The sequence below is a fragment of the Mustela nivalis genome (genome assembly GCF_964662115.1).
Source record: "Mustela nivalis genome assembly, chromosome: 7".
Classification (NCBI taxonomy): domain Eukaryota; kingdom Metazoa; phylum Chordata; class Mammalia; order Carnivora; family Mustelidae; genus Mustela; species Mustela nivalis.
Window position 1 is genome coordinate 65,173,984 of NC_139026.1, and position 19,116 is coordinate 65,193,099.

The window sequence follows — 19,116 nt, forward strand, 5'->3', positions numbered from 1 at the left end:
AATTTACTTTTAGTGAGAGTAAAGGCAGGAGGAAAAGGAAATTGATAACTTCATATTTGCTTGTCTCTTGCTTACATACTCCAACTTCCATGACGACGGAAGTACAGAGATACATTCAAAAGGTTAGATGCCATACGTTGATGAGATATGGGCTTAGAGGTAACAATGTGGATACAGAACCAACATGTGCATTTCCTTTATTCTAACTGGCAATTTTTTAACATCATCATCACACAGAAACTAGCATTTTAAAAGGTCCCTCTAGGGGCACCTGCGTGGCTCAGTGGGTTAAAGCCTCTGCCTTTGGCTCAGGTCATGATCTCGGGTTCCTGGGGTCGAGCCCCACATTGGGCTCTCTGCTCCGCGGGGAGCCTGCTTCCTCCTGCCTCTCTGCCTAGTTGTGATTTCTCTCTGTCAAATAAATAAAATATTAATAAATAATAAATAAAAATAAAATAAAAGGTCCCTCTATGCAAATAACACGAATATTACAGTAAGATGTGTATCCTGAGGCACCCTGATTCATTAACAGTATTGTAGGCCATAAGCAGACACTGCTTTTAAGATAAATTAATTAACCCAGTTGCTATTACAAAATCACCCTGCAACTAACTGCCAGCTCTGCACCAAGATAATCATTCGACATGTGAAGCCTATGACTATATTCTTTACTTAAAATCTTTTATCCTAACCCCAAGAATGAAAATGTCTGTTCTCCCCCAAATACTTTAAAAACTTAAACCAAATGTTTCTGAGTAATCTTCTTGGATTTTAAGCTGTGGTAAAACTTGGTTAATAATCATCTCTTTTAGAAATATTTTTCATATAGATTACAAACTGTTAGGGTGTAGGTGGAGAATCAGACAGAAGGAGAATATTAAGTCCTTTTTTGAACTGAAAAGAATCTACATTGGATCTCTTAAAGCTTCCTATCTTCTCTGGACTTTAGTGTAGAAATGATTAAATTGTTATATTAATTAGGTTGTTCAGATCACTCTGGTCTCAACTTCCAGATACCTGAATCAAAGGCTCCTGCAGGCAGAGAAAGAGAAACTATCTTCAACAAAAGAGAAAGATTACTTGGCTGAGCCAGCATCTACCATGCCTTCACTTCAGCTGTTGGCCAGGTTAGTTTATCTCCACTTCTGCAAGTCACTGAGGAAATTCAGAAGTACTTTCCACAGGTTTAATTTCTTACGGGGCTGAGGGAGAAACTGGGTGTGCTGTCTGTGTGTACATACACACACACTAGAGGAATTGTTTTTTAATTCTAATTAGGCTTTGAGAACTTGACCTACAAATATGGACATATGCATACATGTGACATATAATATTCATTCTTGGAGAACAGGAAGTAGATAATTTGGCCATAATATACAATTCTTTAATATACTGCCACAATTATAGGAAAACAGATTCTGTTCTTGCTTTTGTAAAGAAGTACAATTTGGTTTCAACTTCCAATCTATTGAAATCACTTCCTTAAAAGCCATTTCTGACTATGCTTATTTTCTCAGTCTCTAATCACACTAACCTCTCTCACATACAGCCTTTAGCCACCAGGACCATAACTTCTTTGAAATGTTTTACTCCTGATGCCTAGCCCATACTCTCCTTATCTCTCAATCTTCTGTGTCTTTCTTTTCCTCTTGTTCCTTAATTATGGACATACAAATTTCTCTACTTAACCCTAATCTCTTTACATACTGATTCCACAGTTATCTTCTACAACTTCAACTGTCATATCTACGAGAAAACTCCCAAATGAAGAACACCAGCCTTAACCTTTCTCCTAAAATGAAGGCAGCTTAAATACACAAGTCTAAGACAAATTCATTAGGCTCCTGTTGTCCCAAACCAACTTTTTTAAAATTCTCTATTTCTGTTCAAAGCAATACCATTCCTTTAGAATCAAGGCTTGAAACCTCAAAAATCAATTCTGACTCCTCCCTCACCCTCACATCCCATCAGCCAGATGGCCCTGCTGATACTTTCCCCTAATCAAAACAAACAAACAAACAAACAAAAAACAGCAGTTAACTTAAAAAGAACTGAAATATAATCTGATAGACTAGATTTCATTCCTAAACATATTTACCTGTATCAAACTCCAAAATTTTTATAACCCATCATTTTGTTATCTGTACAATAGATAATATTGTAGCTGCTCTACCTACTTTACAATAATCAAATACATGATAACACACTGAAAATCCTAAGACATTACATAAATATCAGAATTCCAATTTTTCTATCAATTTCCATTGCTACTCTAGTTGTCATTCATTCAGTTATTCATTTCTTTAAAGATTTATTTATTTATTTGAAAGAGAGACAGTATATGCACACATGCTCATGAGTAAGAGAAGGGGCAGAGGAAGAGAAATCTCAAGCAGATTCCCTGCTGAGCACAGAGCCAGAGGTGGAGCTGATCTCACAACCTAATCATGACCTGAGCCAAAAACAAGAGCTGGACACTTAACCAACTGAGCCACCCAGGCTTCCCTCATTCTTTTTTTTTTTTTTTTTCCTTTAATTACTCTTTTTATAAATACTTACTGAGGACCAACTATAAGCCAGGCACTAAACTCAGCATTTGAGACATAACAAAAGGACAGACACAGTGCCTATCCCCACAAAATTTACAGCCTAAACTGCAAGTCAGAAAATAGGTGCACAGAGATGTGGGAGGGTTCTCTGGGAAGGCTTCCCAGAAAAGGCATATTAAAGCATAAAACAACACATAAAACAAATAGGAGTTAGTATAATAAGGGAGCGGGAGAGAGTGCTGGTGGGAAACAAGGTGAGAAATTCCAGGGAAAGGAAACCACATACATAAATCCCTCAAACAAGAATGAGCATCCGAACTATGTCATTCTCTTTCCCACATTTACACATTTGTTTCTTGCTTTTTCTCACTTCACAATCTTTCCCCATTCTCCCATCTGTGCCTATTCAAATCATGAACATCCTTCAAAGCCCGGATCAATAATATATGCCCAGCTTCAAGAATAGTACTGGACTCATACCAGGCATGAAATAAACATTTTCTAAACAAATGAATGATGAAATCTTCATTCTTCCCAAATCACAAATCTGCTTCATATTACAAGTATGTATGTGCCTGTCCTATCTCCCCTTGAAGTAAAGGACACATTCCCATAGCACCTAATGCATAATAAGCACTGGAAAAATATTTGGAGGATGAGTAACTCTAATAATCTAAGACAAGACAGAGCTGCTAAGGATACTTTCATCTTCTACTTCTGACTTTACAATGATTTGGCAGAACAAAAAGCCTAGGAAATTCAATATATTATTTATACATGAATTATATTAATATTGAACATTAGGTCTTCCATAAAATATCTCCCATAATGGAATTTATTTTTGCACTTGATTTCCTGGATGGCTAAATTTTAATGTTTAATACTTTAGACTGACCTTCTGGGGGAAAAAAAAAAAACTTCTAAATTCAAATACTGGTAAAGATGTTATATTACTTTAGGATATTTTTATACTATAAGAATAAGAAGTCTTTTTAATTAACAGACTGGACAGCCTAAAAATATTATTTGGTACCTCACTTTCCTGAAACTAAGACAGATTAGGAAATATAAATTATATTTTAATTTCATTTAATGTTCATGATATCATTTTTGGAATCATGCCTCAAGCCACGCTGCAGAATTTGTTACACAATTTATCATCTGTTATTAAAAAACCCTAAATTAAATCTGGGTCATTCCATTTTCAGATCAAAGAAGGCCAAGAGCAAAAGTAAAAAAGAGGCTTTCAAAGAAAAGGCAAAGTGTTCAATAAGAAAAATAAAAAAATTCTAGTTACTGCAGAGTAGTACCTGTAGGAAAGGCAGCCCAAGGAATGGCAGGAGACGTAGTTTGCGCTTCACCATTTCCACCATCAAAAATCTCTGCAGCCTAGGAGGAAAAAGAAAGGCAAATTTATTTTCAAAGATCTAAAAAATAGAAATGCTATTTAAGCAACCAAGCCTTCCAGTACCACAGGCTTATTCTCTGCTATATACCACACATTTTCAAATTCCCTCCAAATACTTAATTGTTTCTCAGTCTTCATAGTTAACCACCCTAACCACTACTCCCCACCCCTGTAGGCATGCTCTGTTATTTTTAAGTAAAAATCTCCCTTCCTTACTAAAATATATCTCCTGCCAATGAAAATCTTCTTTTATATATCCTCGATCACATTTTCAGTTGAGAAGTTTACATGTAAGTACTCTAAGTACATCTTTTTCATTAATTAGCATAAGACCTAATGGAAATCAATCTAAAGAAATAGGGTTCATCTATATTCTTCAATAATCTACCACTCGGACTTCCTAGCATTCAACATTTAGAAAATTCCTAAAACTGATGTTTTAAATTAACAAGCCTTCCTATTAAACAGTTTTTAAATGTAAGGGACAGTCAATTACTGCATGTTGAGTTTCTGGATAAGTTTTCTCTCTTAATTGTTCAGATCACAGCAAAGTTATTATTGAGAAAAAGAACCAGAATTTCAATTTGGTTCAGCACTGAGTTGTCAGCCAAGCAGAAGTCAACTGAGGCAACCTGTCACAGAAGCTAAATGACATAGAATATAGTAACTATTATCTATAAACTACAAAAAATGAACATGGTTTACATAACCAAGGATGCAAATCTTCTGTATTTCTACAACCAGATAGAAAAAGAAAGAACCCTAATAACTAATTAAATTGGAATAATTGGTTAACATTGTAATGTAATACTGAAAGGAACAGGTCCATTGACTGTAACATTGAAGTATAATTTTACTCTGAGGAAAACTACCTACTCTATTTTTTTCTGATATAATAAATCAATCATGGTTTAAGTGAAGAAAACTGTACTAAGTTTAAACCTTCAAATAACTGACAACTTGTAAACAAGGAACTAAGATGCTATCTAAAACACTTATTATCCTCAAAATTTAAAAAATTTTAACAAAATTTTAAGTGTTACTTTCAGCAACAGAAGATTTAATCACCCAACAAAACCTAAAACATTTAAAAAAATGCAAAAAAAAAACCATACAAATCTGCCAAACATAAACCAGTGTCAGAAAAAATGCACAAAATAGGTATGTCCATATTGACAGACAATAAGAACCGACAAGAAATGATCCTGTTGTTAAAAAACTCACACCATTTTTTCATAATAATCAGAATACTGAGTATATACTTAATACCTTGTTTCTCCTATTAATGTCATTAATTAAAGTCCTGGTTTTTAATAAACAATCTCTTTTTATTTATTTATTTATTTATTTTACCAAATGCCAAATTAGGTGAAACTCTTACTAAAAAGGAAAAAAAAAAAGTCGCAGAGCTCACTTGGTAGTTCCAGGACTTGAGCTCAGGCATCCTGACTCCTAATCCAGAGATTTTCCTGCAAGACTATACTGGCTCCATAAAAATAACTGGGTTACAAAATATTTCAATAAAATGAACACACACTGAAAAGGATTAAGGAAAAGACAGTGCTTCTTCAGCTAACAATTTCCACTTACAAAGCATCCAACTTAAACGTGAGAGAATAATCTAACACTACAAACTACTAATTAGCCCTATAAGCCACCAAAATGCTATGTAGTTAATACACTAAATCAACTCATTACAGGTGTAAACATGAAAACATGTGACAGATCTGCAATACTCATCCTTCATCTCACAAGTATTTCCTAACAGACATGTATCTCAGCAAAATCATCAGCTGACAATTTTTAAGACTTCTTTAATGCTTCTACTAGCAGTACTTAATTAACTCAACTTAAGCCATTCCATGGGCATGACCATACATTCAGTAATAATTAGCTTTATCTCTCAAGAGATATATCTTCATTTTCCTTGATTTCATTTTTTATTCCAGTGTTACATTAAAAATGATCAAGAAATGATCATGAGTGCCAATGATAAGTAGTATATTTTCAAACTAATATACAGCATTATAACCCCAAAAAGTTAAAGCAATTACATAAGCAAAATAAGGTAATTGCACATACCTCAAAACCACCAAAATCATCATCATCCATTCTTCAAGTGCACCTGAAAAATATCAGAAGACATTGAAACAAGCCCACACACAGAGTCATTTATGTCAAAACATTTTTCTGACTTAAATGTATATATATTTTGACTTGTAAATTAAAACTATTTCATTTGAGATTTTTTAAAAATCTACTTTTTGTAACTATATGGGTATGCATTTTTTAATGCAAAAAGACTGGAGGTTTTTTGGCAAAATTAGCCATTCAGGCAAAATTAGCAATTTCTGTGACTTTTTCAGCAACCATGTATTTTGCCATTTTGTGTTGAGACGCCAGGAGTGGAAAAATATTCTTTTACATTTTAATTTGCTTTTCCCAAATTGGCGCTAGGGCTCAATTCAATAATGCTTCCTGCTTTTTGCATCTATTCCTCAGTTGTCTGGCAACATCAGCACAAACTCCAGCTAAGAACAGGACTGTGGTGAATTTTTGGAAATCTGTCCCCCACCACAAAGGTTCTTCCCTCGGTTTCATGGCCGAGGTTGATTTAGATTTTCAAAATTGATCAGCATTTTTGAGCTCTGGCCACAACTTCTGGAGCATTTTGATATGTGTATTTTTAGCTGAAACTGCTTTGCACTTTTGGAAAAATGTGGAGCAAGTTACTAGGCTGATCAAGATAAATCAAGTCATGTATTCATGGGAGAACAGGGAAGAGAAAAACACAAGTGAATATCCTGAATTCCTCTTTTTAAGATAAACTACGTAAGAGAGAGACAAGCAGTAAGATAAGACATGCTTTACTTTGTACTTAATGTGTATCATTAAAATGGAAGGAGAAAACCATGAGTACCAGGACTTAAAAAAGAAGAAAAAGAAAAAGCTTTTATCTAACAAATGATTAAAAAAAAAAAAAAAAAAAAGAAGAAGAAAGAAAGAAAGAAACCTGGAAAAGCAAAACAAGTAATAGATGGTATACAATAAATGAAAAATAAATTCACAATAAATTTTGAATCAGTAGCCACAAGTAAATACTCTGGTCAATAATAACTGGTTTCCATTTTTATCTTTCAAAAGTGAATGTATCCAAATTATTAATTATAGTTTCTTTGACTCACTAATACAAGATGGACTTGGTTACAGAAAAACAACCTTCTCCAAATTCTAAGAAAAAAACAGCTAAACAAATTAAACCATGTTAAACAATAATTCTAAAAGCATTTTCTAAGGCACTTTGCCTTGAGTGATGAAGCAGCAGTCATCTATAGTGAGGTTTTACCTTGTCAATGAAATTAATATTAATGCCTTGAAAAATAAAACTCAAAAATAGTCAAAGAAAAATAAACAGTGAAACACAATCTCAAGGATTGTTTTGTTTCAATAGACAAAGAAAATTTATTTTCACAGAAACTCAAGTCGGTAATGAGACTAAAAGGAATATATGGAGGCAAAAGAACATTATAAAAAGGAAGGACATTAAATTAACCCAAATGAGACACCACTATTGTCACCATTACCTACGATTTAATAGTTTGGAGAAAAAATTTTAAAAGATGTATTTCTCAAAAGAATCAAAGCTAAGCAAGTCATCCACATACAACACTTAAAATATATAAACCAGACTCTCAGAAACTTTTGATGGTGGTTAGTTTGAAATGGAATTCACATTAATTCTGTTGCAAGCAAATAGAAATCTGTATGTGATTATACATTTTTCATGAAGAAATTATAAAGTAAGAGTGATATGGATGCTGAGAACGAACCAACTCAAACTATAAACACTAAGTTTGTGTTTTCCACATGTATTCCATGAATCTCAGGAGACAATTAAAAAATATTTTTAGCATCTACAACACTGTATCCAAAGAATACAGTTTCAAGAGAATTTCTAGAGTAATGCTTCTAGGTGTTTCTGTAAATCACATCCCAATAAATTATTTGGAAGGTGCCAGAAATCTTGAAAACAAAAATAAACAGCCATGTTTAACAATCACCTCAGCTTGTTTGCCTATGGTAAGGAACCAAATACCATCACTTTCCTAAGTACTGATTTAACTCTACAAAAGCATACATCAGTGGTCACTGATGTTTTCCATATCCCAGCAACCTTTACATATTAAAATGACGATGACAGTTTTCCTCTACTTTATTTTCAAAGAACTACTAACAGATTTTAAAAGATAGATGTGTCTTGAATTTCTTAAAATATAATAATTAGAGAAATATTTATTATCTTAATACATTAACATTTTCCAAATATTTTAGTTTCAAATCCTGCAAGTTTCTGGTTTCTTATGAACATTACAAAGAATAGGAGAAAGTAAAATTAGCAGCATTGATTTGTACAAATCAACTTCACTAAATACAAAAATTAAAAATTAGTTTTTAAAAGTAAATACTACAAGTGGGGATTTCAAGTGGGGACTCCTTTATAGAGTTAGCTAACTCCAGCACATTTAAAACATTATTTTATCTAAAATGCATTTATAATATTTTAGAATATTTGTAGCACTTAACATATACCCCATTAAACTACAAATATAATATAGAAACACCAAATATATCTGTCACGAGCCTGGCTAAAAAATTGGAAGATCATATAGTTCATTCTTTGTGCCATGGCGGGGGGGAGGGGAAGATTAGGTTATCTACACTGAAAGATATCACAATATCTAGTTTAACAATTCTCAGACTTCTTTATATGTGAATTTGATCTCTTCTGTTGCACCACTGTATTAATTCTCCTTTTATTATTCCCAGTATTTAATACATTGCTGATATTTTATAAGAAAAACATATACACAACACTTATTGTAACAAATTTTTATTAGGCAATTCTATAGAAGAGAACACTCAAGATCCTCAAGGAGTTATGGTCTGGGGAGGCAGAGGTGGAAGAGTATAAGAAAATCATGCAAATGTTAAGAATATGAGCTATAAAGTAGCCTTAAGAAAGAAGAAATAATGTCCAGGTGAAAGGAAAGATTTTTAGATGGTGATATATCTAGTGGGCACATCATGAAGCGCTTCAGGTGGGAGGTATCTGAGCTCTATTATAACAGAACTATCAGAGAATTTTAAATTGCACATTAAAAACATGAATTTATTAAAGTCTTTTCCACAAAGTCTTTTCCTAAAAGATAGCAAAGATTTGTTTTGATTGTTTGCTTCTGCATAAACACAGGGTCAGAGAGAAATAAGAAAACTGAAGAAAAGTTTAAAAGCAAATATAAGGAAGATGGATCGAAAACTGTCAATGAGGAAAATAAGAATCACATTTACATTAAAGCATCTACAAAAGGCTTAGGAATGCATGACAATGAAAAGTGGGTAAAGGTGAGACTCAAAATAAGAGTGGCAGATGTATCCCAAAATCCTCTTCCAGAATCTACACAACAGAACAACTTATAGTTCTTTATCATAGAAGAAGACTGAAGGTTTATTCCCTAGACAGGATAAAGCCAAGGGTGCAGATTAGAAGACACTGAGACTGCTGAACTAAAAGTTCTCTTAAATATTGAGACCCATTCTCCCAATCCTCTTTGATCACTTGTCAACAGAACTGCCAGCAGGTATGCATAAGTTTTTAGTCGTGATCTTAGAAGATTCTTCTCTGGGGAAGTTGGGTGGCTCAGTCAGTTAAACAACCTGCTCTTGAGTTCATGATCTCAGGGTCGTGGGATGGAGCCCTGTGTCAGGCTCCACACTCAGTAGGGAGTCTGCTTCCAGATTCTCTCTCTTCTTCTGCCCCTCCCCACACTTGCTCTCTATTTGTCTCTAAAACAAATAAATATTTTTTTAAAAATAATAAGATTCTTCTCTGGTGAATCTAATCAACCCATGGAAAAGGACCTCATGAGAGACTCCTCAAAAAAACCAAACCAAAACAAACAAACAAAAATACAGTTCACTCAGATAATATTACTTTGACAAATCCTACCTACACACAGAGAATTTCCAATTTGTTCCTGATTTCAATAAGAGGATGACTAGGATAAAGGCTAAAAGAAAAGACTATCAGGTCAGGTTGCCTTGATTCAAATTCTAGTTCTGTCACTTAACTGTGTTACACTGGGCAGATTACTTCAACACTGTGTACCTCAGTTTTCGCATCTGTCACACAGTGATACTAATACTACTACTAATAATAATAATGGTAACTAGCTCCTAAAGTCCTTAAGAAGATTAAACAAGTTAAAATAGATGAAGCACTTAAAACAGTGTCTGGTACATTCTAAATATTATATAAATGTTCATACTTCATTAGTAGTACTCCACTCTTATATATGACCACATGGCCAAGGCCAAGGCCAAGTCCAACAGAAGATATGAAGAATGTATTTAATATAAAAAACAAGAAACCAAGCTGGAAGGAAGGAAGGAAGGAAGGAAGGAAGGAAGGAAGGGAGAAAGAGGTAGAAGAAATAGAAACTACACAAGAAAATTTTCAAAAAAATTAAAAACTATAACTAGTACTTCTAGAGTGTTAACAATAGAAAATAGTACATCCATGAAATAAGAACAGGAAACTCTAATTTGAGGGTGGGTGGGGAATGAGAGAGGGGTGTGTACCAAGATTAAGGGATTAAAACTAAAAATGATTTCAGAAGTGAAAAAATTGCAGGTAGATAATAAAGCTGAGGAGTATAAAGAAAACGAACATCAGAGTAAATACCTAAGAAAATTAAAAGATCCTGTACAGAATATGCAATATCTAATATTAGGAATTCTAGAAAAACGAAACAGAAAACAAAAGGGAAGAAATCATCAACAAAATAATTCAAGAAAATTTTCTAAACCTAAAAATATAATTTTCAAATTTAATCCAGGAAAACAGAAGAATAAACCCACACTGAAGCACAGTAGAGACAAAAAGAAGATCCCACAAGCCCTCGAAGAGATAAAATCATTTTCATACAAAGGACAAAGGACATAATGACATTCGACTTCACAGCAGCATTACTGGAAGGCAAAAAAAAAATGGAAAAATGTTTGTAAAATGTTGAGGAAAATGATTAACACAAAGAATTCTAAAATGAACCAAACCAACAAATAACTAATTTGTGGGAAGATTAAAGTCATATTCATACTGCAAAGCCTCAAAAAAAATTATTTGCCATTCTTTCTTAAAAAGCTATGGAGGTGTACCTGGGTAGCACAGTCAATTAAGCATCCAACTCTTGGTTCAGCTCAGGTTAGGATCTCAGGATTATGAGATCAAGTCCCCTGTGGGGCTCTCCACTCAGCACAGAGTCTGCTTATGTTTCTCTCTCCCTGCCCCTCAACTCCTCCCCCAACATGCATGCACACAATCTCTTTCTCTCAAATAAGTAAATCTTTAAAACAAACAAACAAACAAAACAAAACAAAACAAAAAGCTATGCAGTGAACCAAGGGAATAACACAAGACACAAGGAAGAAATGGGATTAGAAAATAGGTACCCTAACTCAAGTGAAAAGCAAAGGGAATTCTCCCAGAATAATGGTAAAGTGAGTTCCCAAGCTATTTATATAGCAAGGATAAGGAGCAACCCACCTAAATTTGCACAGATCAGAAAGTTCCTGGAAAAGTATTCGAGCAAATCAAATTAATAGACTGTCTCATGTGTTTTACCATACAGGAGAGTAATGTTAAACAACTGGGTGGAAATTCAGAGTTGAATTAGTGATTAAAACATCAACTAAATGAAAACAGAGAGAAAATGGTATGTGAGACAGGAAAAGTAGACATTTTTACAGTACTGTATTTCTTATCTGTGAGTACAATTTACATAACAGTAATAATGAACAAATACTGGCACCAAAATTATAATAAAACCCTATTGGGAAGTTAAAAGAAATAAGATGAAGTATGTGGTATGGGTGGTTGAAGGGGTGGTAAAAGAGAGCTAAAGCTTCATCTTCCATATTGGAAAGCTGATGGGTATGAAACCGAAAAATCAAGCAGCAGCAATAACACACATGTTAGGGATGCACTGGTAAACACTAAAAGAATCAACTATATGTGCTAAACATCTTGCATCTAAAAAACAAGCCATAGAGGGCTAAAAAAGAAGGGCAAGGATATGAGATGGCTGTGTTTCATAACAGGTAATTTACAACTTTAAACTGTGAGCATATATAATTAATTCTTTAAAGACAGTGTTAAAAAAATCATGGCACAATGAACCAACCATCTATTCTTTCTATCAAAATACTTGGGGCGAAAAAAAAACCCTCAAGGAAAGAAAGTTTTTTTTTTAAACTATAAACAAAAGCTTAAATATTTTAAATTAATATTTAGCCAGTGAAAAAATTAAATTTTTTCATGTTAGTCTTCTTTATGACATTTATTAACATTTATTACAAGTTTATACAAAATGTAAAAAAAGTGTGTCTCAAACACCTAAAGTTCCTAAAAATGGAGCTAAATTAAAAAGAAATCTAAGAAAAAAGAAATTTAGGTAACTGACTTCAAAAAGTACAATTTCCAGAGATCATCCAGATTATTCTATCAGCCCAAAGTGTCTTAACATTGTCCACTTAGCACTTAATTCAATCTCTATTCCATGTGAAAAACTACTGGCTAACCAGCATCCTCATAACCCAATATTTTTCCATTTGATCCTGTTTCATGCCATGTTTCCTAGAAGCAAAAGACAAGTGATTTTTTTTTCCTGACTGTCCTGGGCAAACATAAATTGGTAAAAGGAACCAGAACAAAGGAAGTACACACACACACACACACACACACACACACACACACACACAGAGAGAGAGAGAGAGAGAGACAACACCCCTTAGTCAAAGTTAAAAATGAAGAGTCACCAAGACACAACTAATTTGAAGAGTCTAATCATATAAGATCAGAATTTCTGGCTTATCTAGTCAAGGAAATTATTTCTTTTACCTAATTTCACATAAGCTCTTCCAAGATAGTGCAGGGACCGTTTCTTTTACCTACTTTTAACTCTCTGGCACCTTCGCCAGAGGAGCACATAGTAGGGTCTCAAAGAATACTTTTGAATCAGTGCCTTTGGAATAAATCACTAAATGAAAGCAAAGGAGTTGCTAATAGCTCCCACATGACTTCCCTTCCCTTTTATTTCTCTAAGAAAAACATGTTGGAACTTGAGTAGTAGAGGATCGAGTTGCTAGCACTAAAACAGAGCTTCCCATATTAAGGCCTACATCTTAAAAAATCTTATATTGCTACACTCCTCTGTCTTAAGTATCCAACTATTATTAGTGCTAACAATAATTTTGAAACGTCCCCTATGAAGCTGAATCACAAAATTATTGCTACACTATCAATACTAGTGCCAATAGTAAAATGTCACAAGTTAAAAAAATAACTGAGGTATATATTCACTTCCTGAAAAATATTCTATTCATAAATGATCAGATGGGAAGACATCCCAACCACTAATAATTCTAGTAACTAAATATTGTCTTTTATATAATTTTCATCTGTACTATCAATTAAGTTTTTGTTTTTGCCAGCCATCATTCAGAAAATTTATACATCCCAGCTGATAACAAGAAACAAAATTGCACAGCACTTTTACATTACATTCTCCAAACCCTTACCTGTTTCCCAGCCTCTTTGGTTACTTCTACCTCCTCCAACTCCTCATAGCAATCCTTCCTCCAACTGATGGATGGATGTCTGATCCTGTCTCATTATCCTGTCCTTCAAAGACTGCATTTAGTCATGATCTTTTTTTTTTTTTTTAAAGATTTTATTTATTTGTCAGAGAGAGAGAGTACACACAAGCAGACAGAGTGGCAGGCAGAGGCAGCGAGAGAAGCAGGCTCCCTGCCTAGCAAGGAGCCCGATGTGGGACTTGATCCCAGGACCCTGGGATCATGACCTGAGCTGAAGGCAGTGGCTTAACCAACTGAGCCACCCAGGCATCCCAACATTTAGTCACGATCTTGATGCTCTGCCCAAACTTTGCAAAATTAACCACCTCACTATATTCAGTTATATATTTATAAGCAAATAATAAATACTGTTATATGGCCAACCTACTGTCAACCCAAAATTTTCAGTATATCAATTATACTCTTCCTACCCAACAAAATATTGACCCTCAATGTTAAGGGTTAGGTATATCACCTCATCTCACATTTTAAAAGAGGACAATGCCACCTCTGGATAGAAACAAGATTTAAGAAATACTACAGTCTCAGGGTAGCTGGGTGGCTCAGTGGGTTAAGTCTCTGCCTTTGGCTCAGGTAATGATCTCAGGGTCCTGAGATGGAGCCCTGCATCAAACTCTCCGCTCAGCGGGGAGCCTGCTTCCCCATCTCTCTCTGCCTGCCTCTCTGCTAATTGTGATCTCCGTCAAGTAAATTAAAAAATATATATATTTTTTTCTTAGAATTTATTTATTTATTTGACAGAGAGAGATCACAAGTAGGCAGAGAGGCAGGCAGAGAGAGAGGAGGAAGCAGACTCCCTGCTGAGCAGAGAGCCCGATGCGGGACTCAATCCCAGGACCCTGGGATCATGACCTGAGCCGAAGGCAGTGGCTTAACCCACTAAGCCACCCAGGTGCCCCTAAAAAAATATTTAAAAAAAAAGAAAAAAAGAAAGAAATACTACAGTCTCTTTCTCTTTCTTCTTTACTTTCCTCCAAGAGAAAAATGGTAGTGAGAGCAGGACATCCATAGGTTCTCTATTGGGTGAGATTAATGTATGAAAGTCAACATGCATATACAATATCAGCTCACTGAGTTCCTCACTGGGAACTGTGTGCATAAACATATTATCCGGGGCACCTGGGTGGCTCAGTGGGTTAAAGCCTCTACCTTCAGCTCAGGTCATGGTCTCAGGGTCCTGGGATAGAGCCCCACATCGGGCTCTCTGCTCAGCCAGGAGCCTGCTTCCTCCTCTCTCTCTCTCTGCCTGCCTCTCTGCCTCCTTGTGATCTCTCTGTCAAATAAATAAATAAAATATTTTAAAAAAATAAATAAATAAACATATTATCCCTCTAGTGCAACTCCCATGAGAGAAGCTCATCAGAGAAAAACTTCATTTTCTTAGCATGAAGACATGTTTTTTAGCCTGCAACTGGATGAATAAGCTTAATTCAGAAGAGAACTTGTAGAAGACCTCATTGCCACCTCAATCCAAACCACATTTACACTAAACTTTTAACAATAAAAGCACTTTTCTGATTCCTATTACTTGGTTCCATTTCTCAATCGATTCAGATCTGGAGTAGTAAAAGGCAAATGACAATGTCTCCCAGAAACAATCAACAATATCCAATTACCTGTCTTCTGCCAAGAACTTAAGAGAATTCGCTATAAAATTCATGTTTCCCATCTTCCATAGGATTCACAGTGCTGCCTATCACGCCTATTTTTTCTCTCATTAAGCCACTTTCTCTAATTCTCTAGCAACTATTTCAAAGATTCTCAATGCTCCTCAAACAACCAACCTTCCCATTCCTTCCTGTAACCAAAGCATATAACCAAGCCTCCTGCTAAAAACAGAAAGCAATTTAAGAAAGTCCCTTAATGTCTTTCTACCAAAACTGTAGTTACCAGCATCTGTACCAAACTATTCCAGCTTATTCTGCTCACACAGAAAGAGGAATCCCTCTACATTCTTAAAGCTAATTTCTTCATCTGTGTTCTGAGACTTGGTTCTCTCAATTGTGTTTTCTCTTAAATATTTAACTTCCTCCTCTTATTTGACTCCTCCCAAAACACTGAAATATGCTCCAGGTCCTACATCTTTGGAAATGAAACAAAACAAAAACAAAAGCAACACCCCTCTCAACTACAAATTCTTCTCCAACCACAGCCCCCTCCTTTTCACAGCTCAACTTCATAAATGCTCTTTCTTACAGCCCATGCCTGTAACCAATTATCTCCTTTTCACTAAATGCAAAAAGACACTTTCAATTCCTTGTCTTATTTGAACACTAACAGCATTTGACCAGTCTTTCCTTCTCAAAACACCCTACCCCCATTACAAGACAACCATACTTCTTTTCCCTCTTTCTTCCAATTTCTCTGGCTACTTCTTCTCAATCTCCCTTGCAGGCCTTTCTACCTACCCTTTAAATGATGGTGCTCCTAATTAAACACTCCAACCTACCCCTTCTTGTTATCTCAATTCAAACCCACTCCCTGGACTAAACCACAAATACAAGCTAAGAAATCTCTAGTTAAGATCCACCTCCTGAACTCCAGACCCACACAAACAACAGACGATTAGTCTTTTTTCCAGTCTAAAAAGCACCTCAAATTCAATACAAGCAAAACTGACCTCAAGATCTCCCCCCCACTCCCGAGAATACCTTCCCTCAGTGACTGCTACTACCATCTACAGAACAGCTGCCCAAGACAAAATCCTGGAGTCATCTTTGGCTCCTTTGCTCTCTCACTTCATACAACCAATCACCAAATCCTAAGTCCTAAGTACCTCTAGAATTCATCCATTCCCATTCCCAGTATCTTCACTCTAGATAAAGCCACCATAGTGTTTCATCTGGTTTATACCATCACCTACAAAACAGTTGTTTCCAGTTTGCTCCTTTTCTACTCCATTCTCCAGTCTGCTACCCAAATGGTCCTTTTAAATACTCACCTAGTTAAAATCTTTCAGTGACTCCTCATCACTTTAGAGATGAAGTCAAAATTCTTATAATGAATTAATGAACTTCTATAACCTGATTTCTGGTACCATCCTCAACTCTAACACATCCATATCCTGCAATCATGTAAGAGTGTGTATTTTAACCATGGGACTTGGGTCAAATCACCACTTCTCTCAACTTCAGTGTCCTCATATGTAAAATGAACACAATGATTAGATAACTTCCAAGATACTGCATTGTAAAAGCCTCTAAAAATACTATTCTATGACTAAAACCAAATTCCTTTTTTCTTCATAAAGAACTTTCTACTTTCTATTCTGAGTCTGTCATTTTTCAATAATTATTATGTTTTAATTCCTCTAAAATGCAGAAATTAGATGTCACCTTATATTCTTTGCTTACCACCATGGCCAAGTAAATCCTATTTTATTTTCCCCACTCTTTATTTCCTTTCTCTTCTGGTGATTATCTTTCTGATTCAGGTATTTATTGCTATTTCTTAAAAATTACCAGAACTTACTTGTCATCCTTCTTCCCAATCCATTTATCATACTGGACAACTTTTTCTAAAACAAGTGCATTTTAAGCTCTAAGACTATCATCATGAAAGTCTCAACTTCAAAGCTTTCAAACTGAGAATGAAAAATCCATGGTCAATGAGACATGAACTTTAGAGCCTCATATGTAAGCAAAGTAAGCATAAAGACAAAGTTGTGAACTGCACTTGCATTGATCATTAAAAGCAAAAATAAGTCCTATAAAACACCTACAATTACATCAAAATATTAAGGCAGAAAAGGGCATACTATACAACAAAAATACAGGAAAAAAAGTTATACAACAACATAGTAAAAACAGTGTTACCATTATCAGATGCAGAAGATCACAAATTTAATATTCTCCCCAATAAAGACAGTGTTTTATTTCTTTCATGGTTTTATATGTTCTCATTTATGTTTCTTCTGTTTACAGTGAAATCTCATTTATCTGGATAAATATATCTAATAATCACATCTACCTTGAATATGTTATTCTGATACAATAACCACAAAACTATTTTGGGTAGACAAGAGTGAAATTGTAAACTTAGTGTCTCAGTGCTCAAATACGTTATTCACAAATAGCTTTGCTCACTTTTGTATTAGACCTAATTAGAGGTCCCCAGTGCCTCCCTGACCATATCTATAACTCCCCCTGACTTACTCTGTTCTAGCTACATGGCCTCCCTGTCATATCCCTGTTTCAAGAAATCTGGCTGTTATTATTATTATTATTATTTTGTTTCTAATAAAATCAGCTTATGGAAACCCACCACCAAGCATAAAACTAAAGATCTTAACCATAAATTACATGCAAACCCTCCCTAGGGCACAATCCTCCATTCATTTTTCATCATTCCCTTGCTTTCAAAAATAGTTTCATTTTATCTTTATCTACTAATGAAAAGCACACTACTTCTAGTCTGGCTATTTTTAAAGGGTGTCCCATGACATATAAATTAGGGAGACCTAAGTTTTTTGCATATTATGTCATTAATATTATTTCAGCTATCATTCCTTTTTTTACTATATAATATACCACAGTTTATTCAGTCACTTTCCTGTCAGTAGATATTTGAGTGTCTATTTTGTTATTGAGAGCAGAGCTGCTATGAACATTTTCCAACACATTTACTTTTGTATATATACAGTATTTCTCTTGGGTATATGCCTACAAGTAAAATCCCTGGGTTATAAAGTTTGTCTATATTTAGCTTTGCAGGATAATGAAAAACTATTTTCCAAATGGTTGCAGAAATTGTATTTGTTGAAGCAGTATAAAAGAATACTGTGAATCTGCAGCCTTTCCAACACTTGGTTTTAAATGGTATCCCACTGTGTATCTAATTTGATCTCCCCAATTATTAATGAAGCTGAAATCTCTTCAAATGATTATTAACCATATATAATTTGTGAAATACCGATTTCTAGTTTTTTAATTTTTGCCTGTGCCTTTTGATTTATGCAATTTAAAAAATATTCTTCATATTAATCATTGTCAGCTTTGCATATTGCAAATATCCTCTATTTTAGAACTTATTTTTTCATATCCTTTAAGGTAACTTCTAATGAACAAAATATTTTAGTATGTTAACTGTATTAATCTATTCCATTATAATTTAGCCAAGTTTAGTCTTATTTGTTAAATACTTTCTTATCCCTAGGTCTAAAAGATATATACCTGTATTTTCCAAAAAGTAATATTTTATTTTTGACATTTAAGTACTTAACCAATCTGCAATTTAACTTTTGTATACAGCAGGTGCAGAGATTCTATTTTTCTTTTGAAAATTTCATTTATTAAATAGTAACTTCTTTCCTCATTAATCTGATATGCCATCTTTACCATATACCAAAGCTGCTCAAATGTGTGGACTGGTTTCTGGCTGTAGGATTATTTCAGTAGACATAAAGTCTTTATGATATTGAGCCATTTGCCCATAAACATGGTCTAT

The 19,116-nt window shown here is 34.5% G+C and overlaps 1 protein-coding gene across 5 annotated transcripts in view; it reads right to left on the reverse strand.

Annotated features, from left to right (window-relative positions):
• The window catches only part of CCDC91 (coiled-coil domain containing 91), a 367,817-nt gene that overhangs the window by 299,530 nt on the left and 49,171 nt on the right, over nt 1–19,116 (reverse strand). For all 5 annotated transcript variants that reach the window (XR_014314001.1, XM_082739675.1, XM_082739674.1 and 2 more), the window contains 2 exons: nt 6,040–6,082; nt 3,860–3,938 (listed from right to left, as the gene is read on the reverse strand). Coding sequence is in view for 4 of the 5 variants with exons in the window: in XM_082739675.1 (XP_082595801.1) it covers nt 3,860–3,938; nt 6,040–6,069 (109 nt within the window). In the remaining variant the exon portion in view is untranslated. The remainder of the gene's footprint in view (nt 1–3,859; nt 3,939–6,039; nt 6,083–19,116) is intronic.